The following is a 15,279-nucleotide window of genomic DNA, read 5'->3' as shown; positions in this document are numbered from 1 at the left end:
ACCAGGCATTTGGAGCCATGGCAGACATCATCACCCGTCCAGAAAAAAGCTCTGCGTCGTCGATCAATGGCCTTGATCACAGTTTTGGGGATGTTAATTGCAGACATGTAATGTAGAGGGACAGAGCTAAGGACAACAGTGGAGAGGGTAAGACGACCAGCTCTGTTGAGCAGCGAGGCACGCCAACCAGCGAGATGCTTATCACAAGAAGAAATTAAAGGCAGGCAATCAGCCACAGTGATTTTATGTGGGGATAAGGGGAGGCCAAGGTAAGTTTGAGGAAATGAGGAGGCCGTAGTACCGAATATGTTGGCAAGAGATAGAGCCGTGTTAGCGGGTACACCGATAGGGAGGAAGGTGGTCTTGTGGTAGTTGATAGAAAGGCCCGTTGCCTCCTCAAAGATCTCCAGGATTTGCTTAGTTTGAATGATGGCTTCAGGGGAGCATTTAAGAAAGATGAGAGTATCGTCAGCGCACTGAAGCACGGGACAGGGAGCATCACAGATGAGAGGGTGCCCGATGGCATTAGCAAGGAGGGGGTGATGGAGTAGCCGGCGAAGAACGTCAGCAACAATGATGAAGAGGTATGGAGAAAGGGGGTCTCCCTGCCGAAGACCATTACGGCAATTAATCCATCTGCCCGGGATGCCGTTGAGGAGCACAGCAGTTTTACCAGTGCGTCACACTATGGACGCATTTAAATAATTTGAATCTTTGCCTGCTGTAGCATTGCTGTAATGAACAGGTACAGGCTAAGATACCACTCCTTAGTACTGATGAAACCTACTGACTTGAGTTTAATGTTCTTCAAAAACAGAGAAACAGAATTGGTTGCAGAAACTGCTGAAAATATTCACAAGCAACACAGACCATCTGAGATTCCCACCTGTTTATCAACTTTGATTGGACATAAGTTCACTTTGATTGTAACATACGGCTACTCTTCTCCTACATCAAGGAGAAACATGTTTACTAGCGCAGCAGATTGCGCGCAAGGAGCTTCTCAGTTTTGGACAGAGATATCACATCGTGTCCTTGCTGACAGAAGTCGTAGGCACAAACCTCCACCGGATCAACCTTAGGGTCCATAAGCTGGTGAATTGGTGCAAAGTAATACTGAAGGTGATTCTCTGTCCTCTTTGCCATCCATAACATTTGTCCATAAGGAAATGAACATGGCTGCCACAAGAAAAGATCTGAACCTTCGAGCTTCACTTTAGGCAATTTTTCTCTCCGATATTGCAACCTTTTGCCTTTCTCAGCTTCAGCAGAGTCACAAGCGCAGCTACAACACTCACATACCACGGTATGGCAGCACTTGAGCCTATAGAAGGCCGTCTCCTCGCGGCAGACCTCACACCTGTAGAAGGGTGGAGGGTGAGGGTATCCGTAACCACCTCCGGGTCCTAGAGTGGCGAGATAGGTTTCGCCCTCCCATGTTGAGACAAGCTTGGGGCGTCCAATATGTGTCTGAAATGGAAACCAACAAATTATTCTCTAACTTTGACCAAGTTTTTAGAAAAGAATATATAAACATCTATGGTTTAAACAAATGCTCTAATAAAATTTATTTCATGAAGAAATGACTGGAACTAATTTAATGTTCTAGATGTTTGTGCACTTTTGTATAAACCTAGTCAAAGTTAAATAAGTTTGACATACGAAAAACCAAAAGTGGACTATGAATTGGAACAGAGGGAGTAGTAGAGAGAAAAAGAACTTAACAGAATGGTAATCAAGAGTTATAGACATTAGTACATTACATGCATACATACTGGAAAGAAGATCAGATAATATACATGTATGCACAAGGAATGCATACAAATTTCCATTTCAATCAGAATAGATCTTAATAAACTACCTCATAATGCAAATATTTTAAGATTTAAAAACAATAATCTTCACTGACCTGGAGCAATCTTGACTCACTGGTAGCATCTAATGCACCTGCATGTTGAAGGTAAACTATCTGAAGAGCAAGCTCAGCCCATAAAAGGTACTTGATTAATTCTGTCAACTACATAATTGATATTGGGTTTATGGAGCATGCATTTGCAAGAAAAAATAACTACCTCTCCTATCCAGCACAGAAGGACGCCTGGGTAAATGAAATCTGACAGGTTCCCGTGGCGACATAGCAAGAGGCTTCTTGAATTGTGTACTACGATTGCCACCCTCAAATGCATCAACGAGCTCAAGTTTCGAATCACTAGCTGCAACATATATGATTCTCGCAATTTCAGATTTTACTGAAGATATGATGAATTTCATGAGATCCAGTCCAATACCTGAGGATATACGAGATGACACAGTGTCAGTCTGCCAATATCGATGATAAGAAACCTCATTCTTCTTTCCGCTGACCTGAGGATCTCTCCAATCACTGTCAGCACCTATTGCACATATGTTGATGAGAAACATGTGATGAGAAACTCTGACACATCAATCTAGCTGGATTTGCAAGAACAATATATCGATGATCTGTGATTGGAGGAGACAAGTGAGAAGACTACCTCCCCTTTGCAGCTGGGAAGGTTGCCTGGTTTTCTGCAGTCTGATGTTTTCCAGTATAGCAGAACTCTTTGCAGAATCTATTCTGGCTGGCAACCTCCTCTGCTCTTTGTCCTGCAACAGTAGATTTGATCTAACTATTTCTGATTCACTTTGCGCTCCAACGGACAGAGAAAATAACAAAAGTGCATACAAAAAACGTGGGAGCTGCATGTAACAATTGAATGGAATCAGCTAAATAATCCAGTATTTGGTTTGATAACGCAGAAGTTAACAGACCGATTCAGATATCAAGATTGGTGACCAAATGTTGCCCTGACTTTCTGGCCTTCTAGAATCGACAGACAGAGATTGTGAGAACAAGCCCAAATCTTCGGGGCAACATTTCCTACTTGTCAGTTAACTAGAACGGGATTTACAAACAGTTTCAAACTCCAAAATTATTAACCGATGAAGAATTTATGCAGAACATGACAAATGTAAGCAATTCAAGAACCGTAATTCCGTAAAGGCAAACCATATCAAGAACGAGCTCCACTCGCAAAAGGGGAGCAAAGAAGACGGGGCGAAGGACGAGGAGACAATTGCAACCTCGCTGCCGTGAGGCTTGTGGTTTCTGTAGCGCCCTTGGCGTCCACCCGTGGAGGAGACTTTGTGCAGCATCTCCGTGTTCCTCCCCGCGGAACCCTCCACATCGGGCTCCGGCTTGGGATCGGTGGCGTCGCACGCGGCGGCCCGCGAGCTCGAGACCTGTGAGGCGCCGGAGGAGGCGGTGAGCTCGCCGATGCAGGGTGTTCACAAAAAAAGTTCAATACTCCAAAATTCTTGACCGATGAAGAATCAATGCAGAACACAAGACAAGATAAACAATTCAAGAACTATGATTCCGTGAAGGCAAACCACATCAAGAACCAACTCGACCCGCCAAGGACAGCAAAGAAGAAGGAAGCAAACCAGTAAATGGGCGACGGATGAGGAGGCACCCTCGCCGCCGTGCGGCTCGCGGTATTCGTCGCCGAGGCGAATGCACGGGGACGGCGAGGCAGACTGGTGGAGGGTAAGCGACGCTGCGCCGTAGGAGGAGGTCGGGCGGCTTCCGTAGCGCCCTCGGCGTCCACCAGTAGTGGACATCTCGTGCAGAGTCTTCGTGTTCCTCCTTGCGGAGCCCTTGACGTCAGGCTCCGTCTTGGGGTCGGTGGCGTCGAACGCGGCGGCCCGCGACGGCGACACCTTGGAGCGGGCTGGGGACGAGGCCTCCCCGGCTGCTGTGGGCTCGCCGGTGCAGGGGGTCGGGAGGAGGTGGCTGGCGCTGGGCATGCTCGTGCTGCCGCAGGACGAGACGCCTAGCCGGATGGTGACCATCTTCTTGGCTTCTTGTTCTGCTCCTGCCATTTCCGACTTCGAGTCTTTGCCGTTGTCTTGGTTAGTTGCAGAGCGCGGGAGGGGAAGATTGGCAGGATGTGTCCGGGCTTTATATGTTGTGAAAATGGGATTGCTGGACTGGGCCTCACAGCTGTTGGGCCACGGTATGGCCTTGCTGCACTCTTTACAGATCAGGCCAGGTTAGTACTTAGTATTTCTCAAAAAAAAAACTTAGTAGTACTTTTTGTAAAAAAAAAAGCAACTCAGGTCAGGGACACAGACACCTGACCATGGCTCTCTTGTCTCTTCAGGGTGCCGGCAAATGCATTCTGGTCAGATTCATAAGGAAAATCTCAGTTTTTTTCTTGGGATAAACTTAGGGTCCTCAACTCTGCTTCAAATCACCACATAATTCTGACCACTGAAGAAATTATGCTGTGCCCCCTGTCCTCGCTCGAATGTGAAATTATTCTGAGCATTTCAATACACCAGATTTTGAGCAAATTTGAGTATCAAGAGATGTGGCTACTTTCGGGTCGAAATAGAAGCTTCTGAGCACCATGGACTTTGCTTGTTGCATAATAGTTGAGCTTGAGCACCTTTCCTTTGGTCTGTTGATGCCTCAAGCAGTCCATCGCACACCTTGCACCAGCACTCGGCCCCGATGCCATCAGAACTTCCCACGCAATCCAGAAGCTCCAGTCTGACCAATCGCTTGTAGCCTGGGCTAGGATGGCGAGTCCAGTGTCGGTGACACCGCCGTCCTGGCAGTTGCCGTCGAGCGAGGAGACACAGCAACAATGCGGATGATCTGGATGTGCGTGAAGCAGGACTGCAGGAGGCTGTTTGGAGGGACTGGAGGCCTGGAGGGCGAGGTCGGTGTAGCGTGGAGCTGAAGCTCCTCGACGTCAGGCCATAAGCCCGCTGGATTCCGCGGCGCTGGGGCCGATTGGCGACGGAGGTAGGGGAAGCTGGCAGCAACAGCAGGAGGCGGCGACGCTGCGCCCGTGAGGCGGGGCTCCAGGAGGCAAGCGAGGTTGGGGATTGCTAGGGTTTGGTCGGGCAGCGGCGGCGCGGGTGCCATGCCGCGCGGAGACTAGCGGCGCGGGTAGTGGTTGGTAGTGATGATGGGCTTGGTGGCCGAGGCCGCTGTCGCCCAGGCAGTACCGGTCGGGCCCGCCAACGAGTCTTCATTGTGTGTTGCTCTGGACCTGGACTCGTGTGGATGCACTTCGATCCACAAATCTCCCTAATTTATATACCACCAGTAAATTAATTGTAGTGGGAGTAAATTAATTTAGTTTAACTTTCATCCTTATTCACTTCATTACGGTGAATTTGAGTGCATCAAAAAGAAAATCTTACTAGTATAACAATGTTTGGTTTCGAGATAAACAAAGGTAAACCATCTCTATGAACAACTATGCTTCAAAAATAGCCCATAAAGTCTAAAATATTCTCTACTGTCCAGATGAACTATTGTGTGAACAATCCATAAAAAGTCTATAGCAAACTCATCTATAGCACTCTGGACTAGAATTACACACTAAGCTATTCTTCTACTCATCCCTTTAGGATGAGCGTGTTTGTTGCTTTCAACAAGTCACTAGATCTGCATGCTCGCTACCGCGGAAGGTGAGGCTTGCTAGAGCAGGGAAGACATCGCGTGTTTCATTTTCTCAAGCCATGCACCATGGCGGCTTGCAGTGCTTGCCTCAACACATGGGCAAGTAAGGTATTTGCAACGAGGTATTTGGTGGCATCCTCCGGCAAGTGGGCGCTCTAGTCTCTCACCCTCCCCAAGGAGGTTCCCTCACTATCCCCCGCTGCCAGGTGCATGGTGATCGTCGCCCATCAGGAGGACCGAGTGTCCGAGCGCTTGGGGCGACAAAGGGTCAATTTGGGCGTAGTGGTGGTTAGCAACAGGCGGTGGTGCGCGGGCAAAGAGGAGGCAAGTAGTAGTCGATGCAAGTGACTTTACTGCTCACGTAGATGACCATGTTGGCTCCTGGGCAGTCCCTATGTCTAGTGTAGTTGGACTTCTAGATTGCATTTAGAGGCATAATCTTGAATCCTATGTTAGAGTTTGCTAGACTTGATATATATTATCCTTGAAACCTTAGTTGTTCTAGGTAGTTTCATGCTTAGCTTTGCAATCTTGGGCGGGAAGGTTTTATATTAATTTTGACTAATGATCTATGCAAATGTGGGTTGGTAATGTTTTTAGAAACATGGTGAATAGGATATATGAGCAGGATGGACATTCAAGTATGATAGTTATGATGGTTTTGTTATATGTTGTGTTTCATGGGCTTGTGCTAGTACAAGCTATAGATTCTAAGACTAGTTCATGTACAAGTAACCCAACTTAACAGGTGCTATTATGAGGTCTACATGGCTCTAGAACTGGACAATTAATTAGTTTACAACTCTGTACATTGTTTGTGGTTTGTGTGTCACAAGAGGGGAACTAAATCAGTGAAACTTTAGTGGGTGTACAGATTGGGAACCATGGCTTTGTAAAAGGCCTTGTAGCGTGACTTCCCCGAACACATAGGTAGTGTTTAGCGTGGTAGAAAGAACACAACCGGTGGGTAAATATGTTCAACCTCTGTAGAGTGTAAAATGATATATCAATCACGCTAACGGTCAAGAGCGGCTTAGTCTTCTTTGTGATTAGTGGGGTCTGGTTTGGTTAGTTTTGGGAATCGGATGGTATCCGATGGTTTGGTTTGGGTGCTCGGGATGGCATGTGATGCTTTGGTTCTGATGTAGTTGGTTTGGTTCTAAAGGTGTTGGAGGTGATCACATTTGGTAAATAGGTTGCCAATGTGTTTAAGAAAATGTAATGAGTTGCTTAGGTGCTTGAGTAAACTAGAGTGAAATTTCCTTATTTTAAGGCTTATCCCTCGTGTCATACTTCCCTACACTTGTAGAGTACATTTTGTCCTTCCTCTTTTGTCTCCTTGCTATCTTACCCAGCTGTTAGGATTACAAGATGGAGTTTGCTGAAGACTGTGTTGAGGCTAGATTGGTGTACCCCCAGTCCACTGCCTATGGAGATGGAGACCCCACTTCAATGGAACCCTGCGTCATTTTCTCTTATATCCTCTCTGGTCCATTATGTAATGAAGTTACCACATGAGCTAGGGAAGGGCTAGAGCACATCTGAAAGGTCCAGTTCTTCACGTCTGTATGCCACTGGTGGGTCTGCACGTTGAAATGGTATTGCAGGAGATCTGATAAGGTAAAGTCTTCTGACACCGCGGAGAGGACACCTCCACTAGTGTGGACTGCTGGAAGAGCAACAAAGTTGCTTGTGAATTTTGGTGCCAAGGTACGTACCAGAACCATAGCCTGATGGACGACCGCCTCGCCCCATCGTTTAACCCACGCACATTCCAATTTCCAGTTGAACACAAAATAATTATGTTGGGCTTCTATCAAGGGGACCTAGAAGAGGGAGCAGCACATAGCAGACATGTCATTGGGAGGGACGAGCGGGGCTAATGGATGTGTTACATTAAAACTCAACTGGAAAATACTTGCATGAAGTACGTACAGACTTGCAAGCTGAAGGCCAATGGCTGCAGCCAGTGACGGAGGAGGCGAGGACAGACCCTGAAAACGGACAAAATCATGGTGGCTGAAGGCCTCTCGCTGTTGCTGCCGCCGTACTGTTGCACAGCACAGCACTAACAGATGGCAGATGTGTCCGTGACGATGATCAGAACTTGAGAAGAACAAGTCCAACAATGGAGTGCTCCCTCAGGACGAACATGCGACGTTTGACATGGCTCCATGGACCATGGTCCATGCCTCCATCGCGCGGCGGGGCAAGCTTGAGAACCTTGCATTCTGAACCTGATTAGCGCCATTGCTGACGCAGAGCACACATGATTAGGGCCTGTGTCGTCGTCGGTCGACGTGCCATCGTCTTCCAAAGAAATTACTACTGCTGCGCGCCTGTTTGGTTCATCGATCGCCGGTTCCCTTTAATTTGTTTAGCACACACATGCATGATAATTCTTGACTCGTCAATGAATTTTGTCAGCTGGCTCAGTTTTCCTGACAAGTTCTTACTCTGTAAAATAAAAGGCATTATCCATTTGATATGTTTTCTTGTGGCTCATGTAACGTGCTCGAGTTGTCCTAGACCATGTATACGTACGTACTAATATATGTAATGTAAGATAGCGGTACATGTTTGTCAGCAAGTTTCATGACAACATATAACGAATTATCGTTGTATGAAAGCAAAGTCGGGTTTTTTTTTTCATTCAAGGGGTGAAATTGATTATGATCATATCGTGTGGCGTGGACGCGTACTACACTAGACAGTCTACCACATCTCTCTCTGTTATAATGGTCCAATCAAAATTATGCCAGACCCCCCTACGAAACGTCTCCCAACCATTGTTGTGTATCCAGAAAAATGCACACAAGATTTCGTCTCCATTAAAATCAAGGGCTAATAAAACACCAAAACTCATCCGACGGCCGATCTTTGATGTGTGATGCCGGGCTTCTCACCCTCCGCTACCAGGCTTGCCCCCCCCCCCCCCCCCCCCCCAACTCCGAAACCCTAAACCCGATAATTATGGAGTACTGTGGTGGTGGAAGTGTTGCCGACTTGATAGCCATCACAGAGGAGCCTCTTGATGAATCCCAAATAGCTTATATATGTAGAGAAGCACTAAAGGTTCTAACATAGTTGCATCAGATTTGAGGTATTTGCTGCCTTGTGGGGCAACTAAATGTCTTCGGATATTGAGCTTTTGCGTGCTTATTTTCTTCTCCAGGGCCTTGCTTACCTGCACTCCATTTTTAAAGTTAATAATACAGATATTAAGGGTGGCAACATTCTTCTAACTGAGCAAAGCGAGGTGAAGTTGGGTAAGCGCATTTGTTTTCTTCAAAAATTTTAGTTTACATTTCTTAGCACTTATATTTCTGCATGTCCTGACCTGTGGTGGGCATGCTATGTCACCACAACAATGTGCAAAACAGGTGATTTTGGTGTAGCTGCCCAGCTGACAAGAACCATGTCAAAGCGCAACACGGTATTCTAAACAGTGTTTGTTTTGCCATTCAAATCCATGGTTCAAGAAACTTCACATCGATGTAACAAACAAAATGAAGTGGCAGATGAAACTTGTCCATGTCAGTTTACTATAAGCGGCGCCATTTGTGTTTTTTTTTACAACAACTTTTAATATATAATATTAAAGCACAGTACAACAGCGTGGGAAAAAAATTTCTAGATTACAGAGCATAGTAAGTAAAAGCTATTTTTGATATGCTTTTGAAGACATAGGTGATGCTTCCGAAGACATAGGTGATGCTTCCGTCGGGGGCGCGGGGGCCATCGGGGCCATAGGGCCCACGAGAAGTGGCCACAACAGAAACATCGAAGGTTTTCGTTCTCGCACTCCAATAGCACAGTCGGCGCTCTCCTCGACTGTCTGATCAGCCAGTGTCTTCGAGGATTAGTAGTCTCAAGCCGTAGATAGAATAGAGGCTTCACCAGACTCAAAAACATGAATCCACAACCACCAATGCCAAATCTAAGGACCTACTTCAATTGACGTTGGCGGTCAACCCGAACACAATGGCTGTGTTACCACTTCCATGCCTGCAGAAAGACCAAAATGCAAATGGAAAAGGACCAGAAAAATGCTCTGTATCCACGCCACGGCAACAAAGAAGGGGACAGAATCCGAGCGTCTCTTAACTTATTCGCTGGTTGATTTCTATATTGATAAACCCAGCTAGTACTACTCCCTCCATCCCAAATTGTAAGTCATTCCAAGAATCTTGGAGAGTCAAAGTTTTTCAAGTTTGACCAAATTTATATAACAAAATAATAATATTTATCATACCAAGTAAGTATCATTAGATTCTTCATTAGTTATATTTTCATATTATACCTATTTGATGTCATCAATCTTTATGTTTCTCTCTATAATTTTAGTCAAACTTGAAAAAGTTTGACTCTCCAAGATTTTTGGAATGACTTACAATTTGGGATGGAGGGAGTAGTTTATTACGAGAGAAAAATACCGTACCAGACCGAAACCAACCAGAGCGAACGGACTGTCTCCTCCTGTTGCCATCCGCCAGCCACCGAGGGATAAACTGAGATTCAGACACATGATGGCGTGGCAGACGCGTGTCGCCATTTTGGAGCAGACCGGGGCACGCATACCTCCTGCATGGGATCCACGATGCACCAGCGGGGCCCAATGCACAGTAGCAGGACCCCACATCACAACAGATGGGCCCCACCAGCACCGAGCAACTCGGCGGTGTCGTAGAAGATCCGCGCGGCGGCGGAGGCCCCCGCCGCTTCCCTTCCCTTGGCGGACGACAGCACCGGCGAGTCCTTCAGCGGCCGGGAGGAGACCTAGACGTCCTCCGTTCGCCGCCGAATCAGGGACTGTGGGCGCCTGATTCCCGCTTCAACATCTCGCTGGCTCGCATGCACAGCTGACCCGGTCGGGCGCTGCGCGGCCAGGGGCGCCTAGCACGGTGAAGTTGCCAGCATCGCCTGCGACGGCCTTGCCAACTCCGGAGCAGGATCCCTCGCGGAGGAGGTAAGGCCTGTAGCAGCCTTGGTGCGCCAGCGGGGTCACAGACTCACAGCAGTCCGCATGAAGGCCGTGATGGGCAAAGCAACGCCGGATGAGTACGGCACCGCCTCACCGCCCACCGACGGAAGGGACGAGGACGGCAGCACCACAGCGGTAGTCACGTAGGGCCGCATGATGGCGTCGTAGTAGTAGTCGGCGCTGAGGTTGAGCGGCACCTTCATGCTGATGACTCTAACGCCGACCGGCTTCACACGCAGCGAGGCTCCAGGAAACGCCGTGACCACCAAGCTGGAGCTCGACGGGCCTTTGACGGTTGCCGAGAGCAAAGGTACACCAGGCGCCAGCACTGGCAGCATGGACAGCATGGTGGCCATGAAGCTGTGCTGCGACTCTTTCTTGTAGGCCTCCAGGTTGCACGCCATGACGTTCTTGCAGTTGCAGCACCCGAGCGTATGTAAAAACGGCACCATGCTGTCTTTGCATCCACCAAGCACGCAACGAAGAACAAGGTAGGAAGAAGAGGGCTTTATTTTCGTACTCACCTCATCGTTCCGGTGAAGACCACCGCCAGTCACCATGACCGCAAGTAGCCCGCCCATCACCGAAAGGATAAAGATGAGGAGAACCTCCGTTCTCGACACAGAACCCATCCCCGGTAAACTTATTTAACAAACTAGACCTAAGGTACCTGGACGGGAGAGGTGGCCAGCCCACCTCCCACAAGCCACCGGCGAGTTCGCCGGAGAAGCCCTGGGAGGGGGCCGGAAGCTGGGGAGAACTGGGAGACTGAAAGAGGAGGAACCGGCAAAACGCCTACTACTCACTACGGAGACGAGTGGGAAGGGGCACGCAGTTGACGCGCGGTGGCCGCGTGCACGCAGCGTGATTTGCTTCGTGGTTGTGGCCTGTACACAAATGGGCATCCTCTTGGCGCCATTTGTGCTTGTGCTTAGTTCTTCAATATGATGGTACTTTTATGGGAACTTGAAGCAAGTTTGTGTTGGAAACTGATTGCTGTGAAGTCCTAACTATTTCTTTAAAGTGTCATACTGCATTATGTTCTATTAGGTTTAAAGTGGCTCCTCTCAAGGTTCCTTTCGTCAGATTGGTGGTTCAATTTAAATAAAAGAACTTTGAAAACAGTATGCTGATTCCGAATGCTATTTTACAACAGTAAATTAAAAGGTGACTAACACAATTTACTTTGAGGATTTTGTGGAGTACTCCCAATAAATTAAGTTTATGTGTGATATCCTCCTTTGCTACAGGTGCAATAATGCCCTGCTGTTCATTGCACTACTGGAGGCCGCGGCTTTGCCGAGTGTTTTTACACTCGGCAAAGAGCCCTTTGCACTCGGCAAAGAGCCCTTTGCACTCGGCAAAGGCTTTGCCGAGTGTAGTATTCGGTAAAGTCCACTCGGCAACATTTTTCTCGGCAAAGGGTCTTTGCCGAGTGCTTTTTATCCGGGCACTCGACAAAATAAAAAAAATTTGCCGAGTGCTTGGGGCGGCACTCGGTAAAATATTTTCGGCCGTTGCGGCGCCGCCCGTTAACGGTTATTTTGCCGAGTGCCCGACCCAGCACTTGGCAAAATTTTTTTTAAAAAAAATTACTTTGCCGAGTGCCCCAGCCCATGCACTCGGCAAAGTTTTTTTTTATTTTTTTTTTAAAAGTACTTTGCCGAGTGCCCCTGCCCAGGCACTCGGCAATTTTTTTTTATTTTTTTAAAAAATTTACTTTGCCGAGTGCCCCTGCCCAGGCACTCGGCAAAATTTTTTTAATTTTTTTAAAATAATTTCTTTGCCGAGTGCCCCTGTTTAGGCACTCGGCAAAGAAATTCTGAATTTTTTTTAAAAAAAATACTTTGCCGAGTGCCGCGGCAAGGCACTCGGCAAATAAATTATATATATATTTTTTGAAAAATCTTTGCCGAGTGTCTTGTCCATGGCACTCGGCAAAGACCCCGAGAATTATAATTTTTTTTACATTCCATTGTAACAGACTATATATATATATATACACACACACACATATACACACATCAATCATCACATCTATATCACCAACATGCATTATATATCACAAGCACACGCATATTTAATAAATCCATCGAAAATCCATCACAAATGCACCAAAGTTCAACATCATAAGTTTATTATTACAAGTTCAACATCACAAAGTTCAACATCCCTACTGCGGCGACGGAGACTGCTGTGTGGCCCCCCGGACTACGGTGAAGGACTAGACTGCGGCGAAGGGTTGACGCGATCAGCCATCGGTGACACGGTAGCGGGATTGTTTGAACCCGCCGACGGAGGCTGCACAAAAGAGAAGAGATTGCATGCGTTAGACTCAAAATTGAAAATTTCGGCAGCACCTCCCCTGCACGGGGAGGTTTCCAACCTGCAAGAAACAGCGGCACGAAGGCCGACAAATCACAACGGCACGAAGGCTGACAATCCCAACGGCACGAAGGCCGAAAATCACAACGGCACGAAGGCCGACAATCCCAACGGCACGAACGCATTAAAGTTTCATACTCACAGGAGTGAAGTGTCGAACCGGAGCTGGAGCTGGCAACTGCACTTGGACACCCGATGCTTGCCCGATGGTTTGCATGATCTGATACATGTCCGCCATCTACTTCTTCGTGGCCTCCAGCTCTACGGTCAGGTGCGCTTGCGTCTCCCTTGTCTCTACCAGCTCGGCCTATAGTGTTTCAATCACATGTTTCAGTATTGCAAATCTGATCAATGTGTGTAACGTTCAATGTACGACGAGTGAAACCAGAATTACCTGAAGTTCGTCGACCCGCGACATTGTTGGAGTAGGCCGTGCACGTATGGGAAGGCTTCTGGCCATGCTCGGTGCCCTCACGTCGGAGAGAGAGGGTGCAAAGCTCGAGGAGTCGGCGCCGTCTGCAATCCACAACCGCCCGTGCTTCCTGCCTTGCCCCAGCCTCACGATCACCTCTGTCTCAAGGGGCTTAGTGCTCAGATTGTGATCTGAGCCACGAAGCGCCCTAACCGCCTTCGCGTAGTCTCTGACCTTAGCGTGGACGCTCGGGTCAGAGTAAGCCTGGGCAGTGGCATCCGGGTTGAAGACGACACCAGATTTCACCGGGCCCATGTGGGACACAGCCCATGCCCCAAACTCCGACACCGGCACGTCCGGGTGTGCCACCTCCTGCGAGAAAGACGGCAAGATGATTAGAAATCAGGCAAAATTGAGCGTTAGAATAGATAAATGACATCTCGTACAAGTGCTCGCTTGAATGCGGGGAGGTTGCGGCTGCCTTGGTGGTGAGTTGGACCGGTCCTCAGTGCCCGCTTCCGCTTGCCTTGCTCGTGCTTTGCGATGTACGCTGGGTCAAGGTACCTGTCCATGATCCTCGACCATGCCGATCTATGCGACATGCACCACGAGGCCGGCACCTACACATCATCAAGTGTTTGACATATAAGAAGATCAATTCTGGACCTACTAAATCTCAAAACGAATCAATATTATTCACCTACCTGAAGGTACTGCTCCTTGGTCAGCGCCACCTTTCTTGCGCCGGTTTTGTTGAGGGGCTCTTTCTTGATGGACCTGTAGTAGTCGACGTGGGCCTGGAGTCGCGCCTCGTGAATCATGTCGCCGACGTACTTCTTACAGGCTCCGTGTGCCATCTGATCCGCCAGGGTCTCTTGACCTTCTTCTGCCTTGAAGTACCTCTACATACAAACACGATGTATCCGTTCATTATTTCAATAAAAGACTACACCAATAGAGGAGATGTATTGAGCTATGTTGTGAGACACTTACCCAAAAGTCCACCAAAACCCGCTCCTGCTTGTTGTCCTGCTCGTCATCCGAGCCGAGCTTGTACCTGTCCCACGACCAGGCTGGCTCCCACCTCCCCTCTTTCAAGTCCACAAGGCCAGAGAAGTGTTTCCTGCATAGACATCCCAAGACGGTAGCGGGGGTGCGTGGGGGGTCAAGAGCACCCGGCAGAACTAGCCAGCCCCTGCATAAGTGATTAAGAAAAATTATCAGTTTCTCTTTTGATTTTCAACGTATCATATGAAGTACTAGTGATAACATCTATAGTTACATACCTTCTTCCCACAGGACAAACCAGTGGGCGTCGGTCAGGAAGCAGAACCGGAGGAAGGCTTGTGGGACCTCGCAGGTAGGGAGCCGACTGAGCAGAACTATCCTCCGTCTGCTGAGTCCCCTCGTCCCCCAATGGAGTGTCTATGGTAGTGCCCGTGGCCGCCATGTGGTCCTCCAGGGTAGGAGATGGGTCCTCTGGCTAGTCGAGAGCCGGAGGAGGAGGCGGGTCCCTCCTAGGGCGACCCTGACCCTGGCCCCTCCCCCTCCCCCTCCCCCTCCCCGTGCTGGGGCAACCCGGGCCTGCTCTCGCTGCTGGGGGCGAAGACGTCCCCTCACCTCCATCAGGAGGGCATAGCCTCTGGTACACTAAGAGCACCTACCTTGGTGAACGGTTGCCCACCATCTTTGTTCTGTCACCTGCAATGTACAAAGAATGAACAACAAGCGTTAGTACATACATGTCAAATAGTTCAAAATGAATAAACATAATAAAATTAAAAAAAACATAGTATTACATGGTTTAGGAATAATCTTCATGATTGGGGTCATAGGTCTCATCATCACTGTCAAAATTGTCCAAATGGGATCGCTCAAGCATTTGAATGTCCTCTTCTTCATTGTCTTTGCCGAGGGTTCATCATCACTATCCGAAGGTTCTGTGTCTTCTTCATTGTCTTTGCCTAAATGGAATCGCTCAAGCATTTGAATGTCCTT

The 15,279-nt window shown here is 48.2% G+C and overlaps 1 protein-coding gene across 1 annotated transcript; it reads right to left on the bottom strand.

The window, feature by feature from the left end:
- Positions 1–898: 898 nt before the first annotated feature.
- LOC136470306 (uncharacterized) lies at positions 899–3,903 on the bottom strand. The gene is made up of 7 exons (XM_066468194.1): positions 3,466–3,903; positions 3,103–3,261; positions 2,514–2,625; positions 2,289–2,393; positions 2,073–2,213; positions 1,910–1,947; positions 899–1,470 (listed from the first exon to the last, which is right to left on the bottom strand). The coding sequence occupies exons 1-7, from the start codon at positions 3,901–3,903 to the stop codon at positions 973–975; spliced, it is 1,491 nt and encodes a 496-aa protein (XP_066324291.1). The 3' UTR covers positions 899–972.
- Between the last annotated feature and the right edge of the window lie 11,376 nt (positions 3,904–15,279).

Source organism: Miscanthus floridulus, chromosome 8, assembly GCF_019320115.1.
Source record: "Miscanthus floridulus cultivar M001 chromosome 8, ASM1932011v1, whole genome shotgun sequence".
NCBI lineage: Eukaryota > Viridiplantae > Streptophyta > Magnoliopsida > Poales > Poaceae > Miscanthus > Miscanthus floridulus.
Note: the sequence above shows the minus strand (reverse complement) of the source record. Positions and strands in the feature narration are given on the sequence as shown.

Excerpts from the sequence above, each read along its gene's own strand:
- LOC136470306 (XM_066468194.1), bottom strand. The coding sequence starts at position 3,903 with ATGGCAGGAGCAGAACAAGAAGCCAAGAAGATGGTCACCATCCGGCTA. Across the intron at positions 3,262-3,465 it reads CATCCGTCGCCCATTTACTG|GTCTCGAGCTCGCGGGCCGC; the intron begins GTTTGCTTCCTT and ends GGCGCCTCACAG. Across the intron at positions 2,626-3,102 it reads ACAAGCCTCACGGCAGCGAG|GACAAAGAGCAGAGGAGGTT; the intron begins GTTGCAATTGTC and ends CTACTGTTGCAG.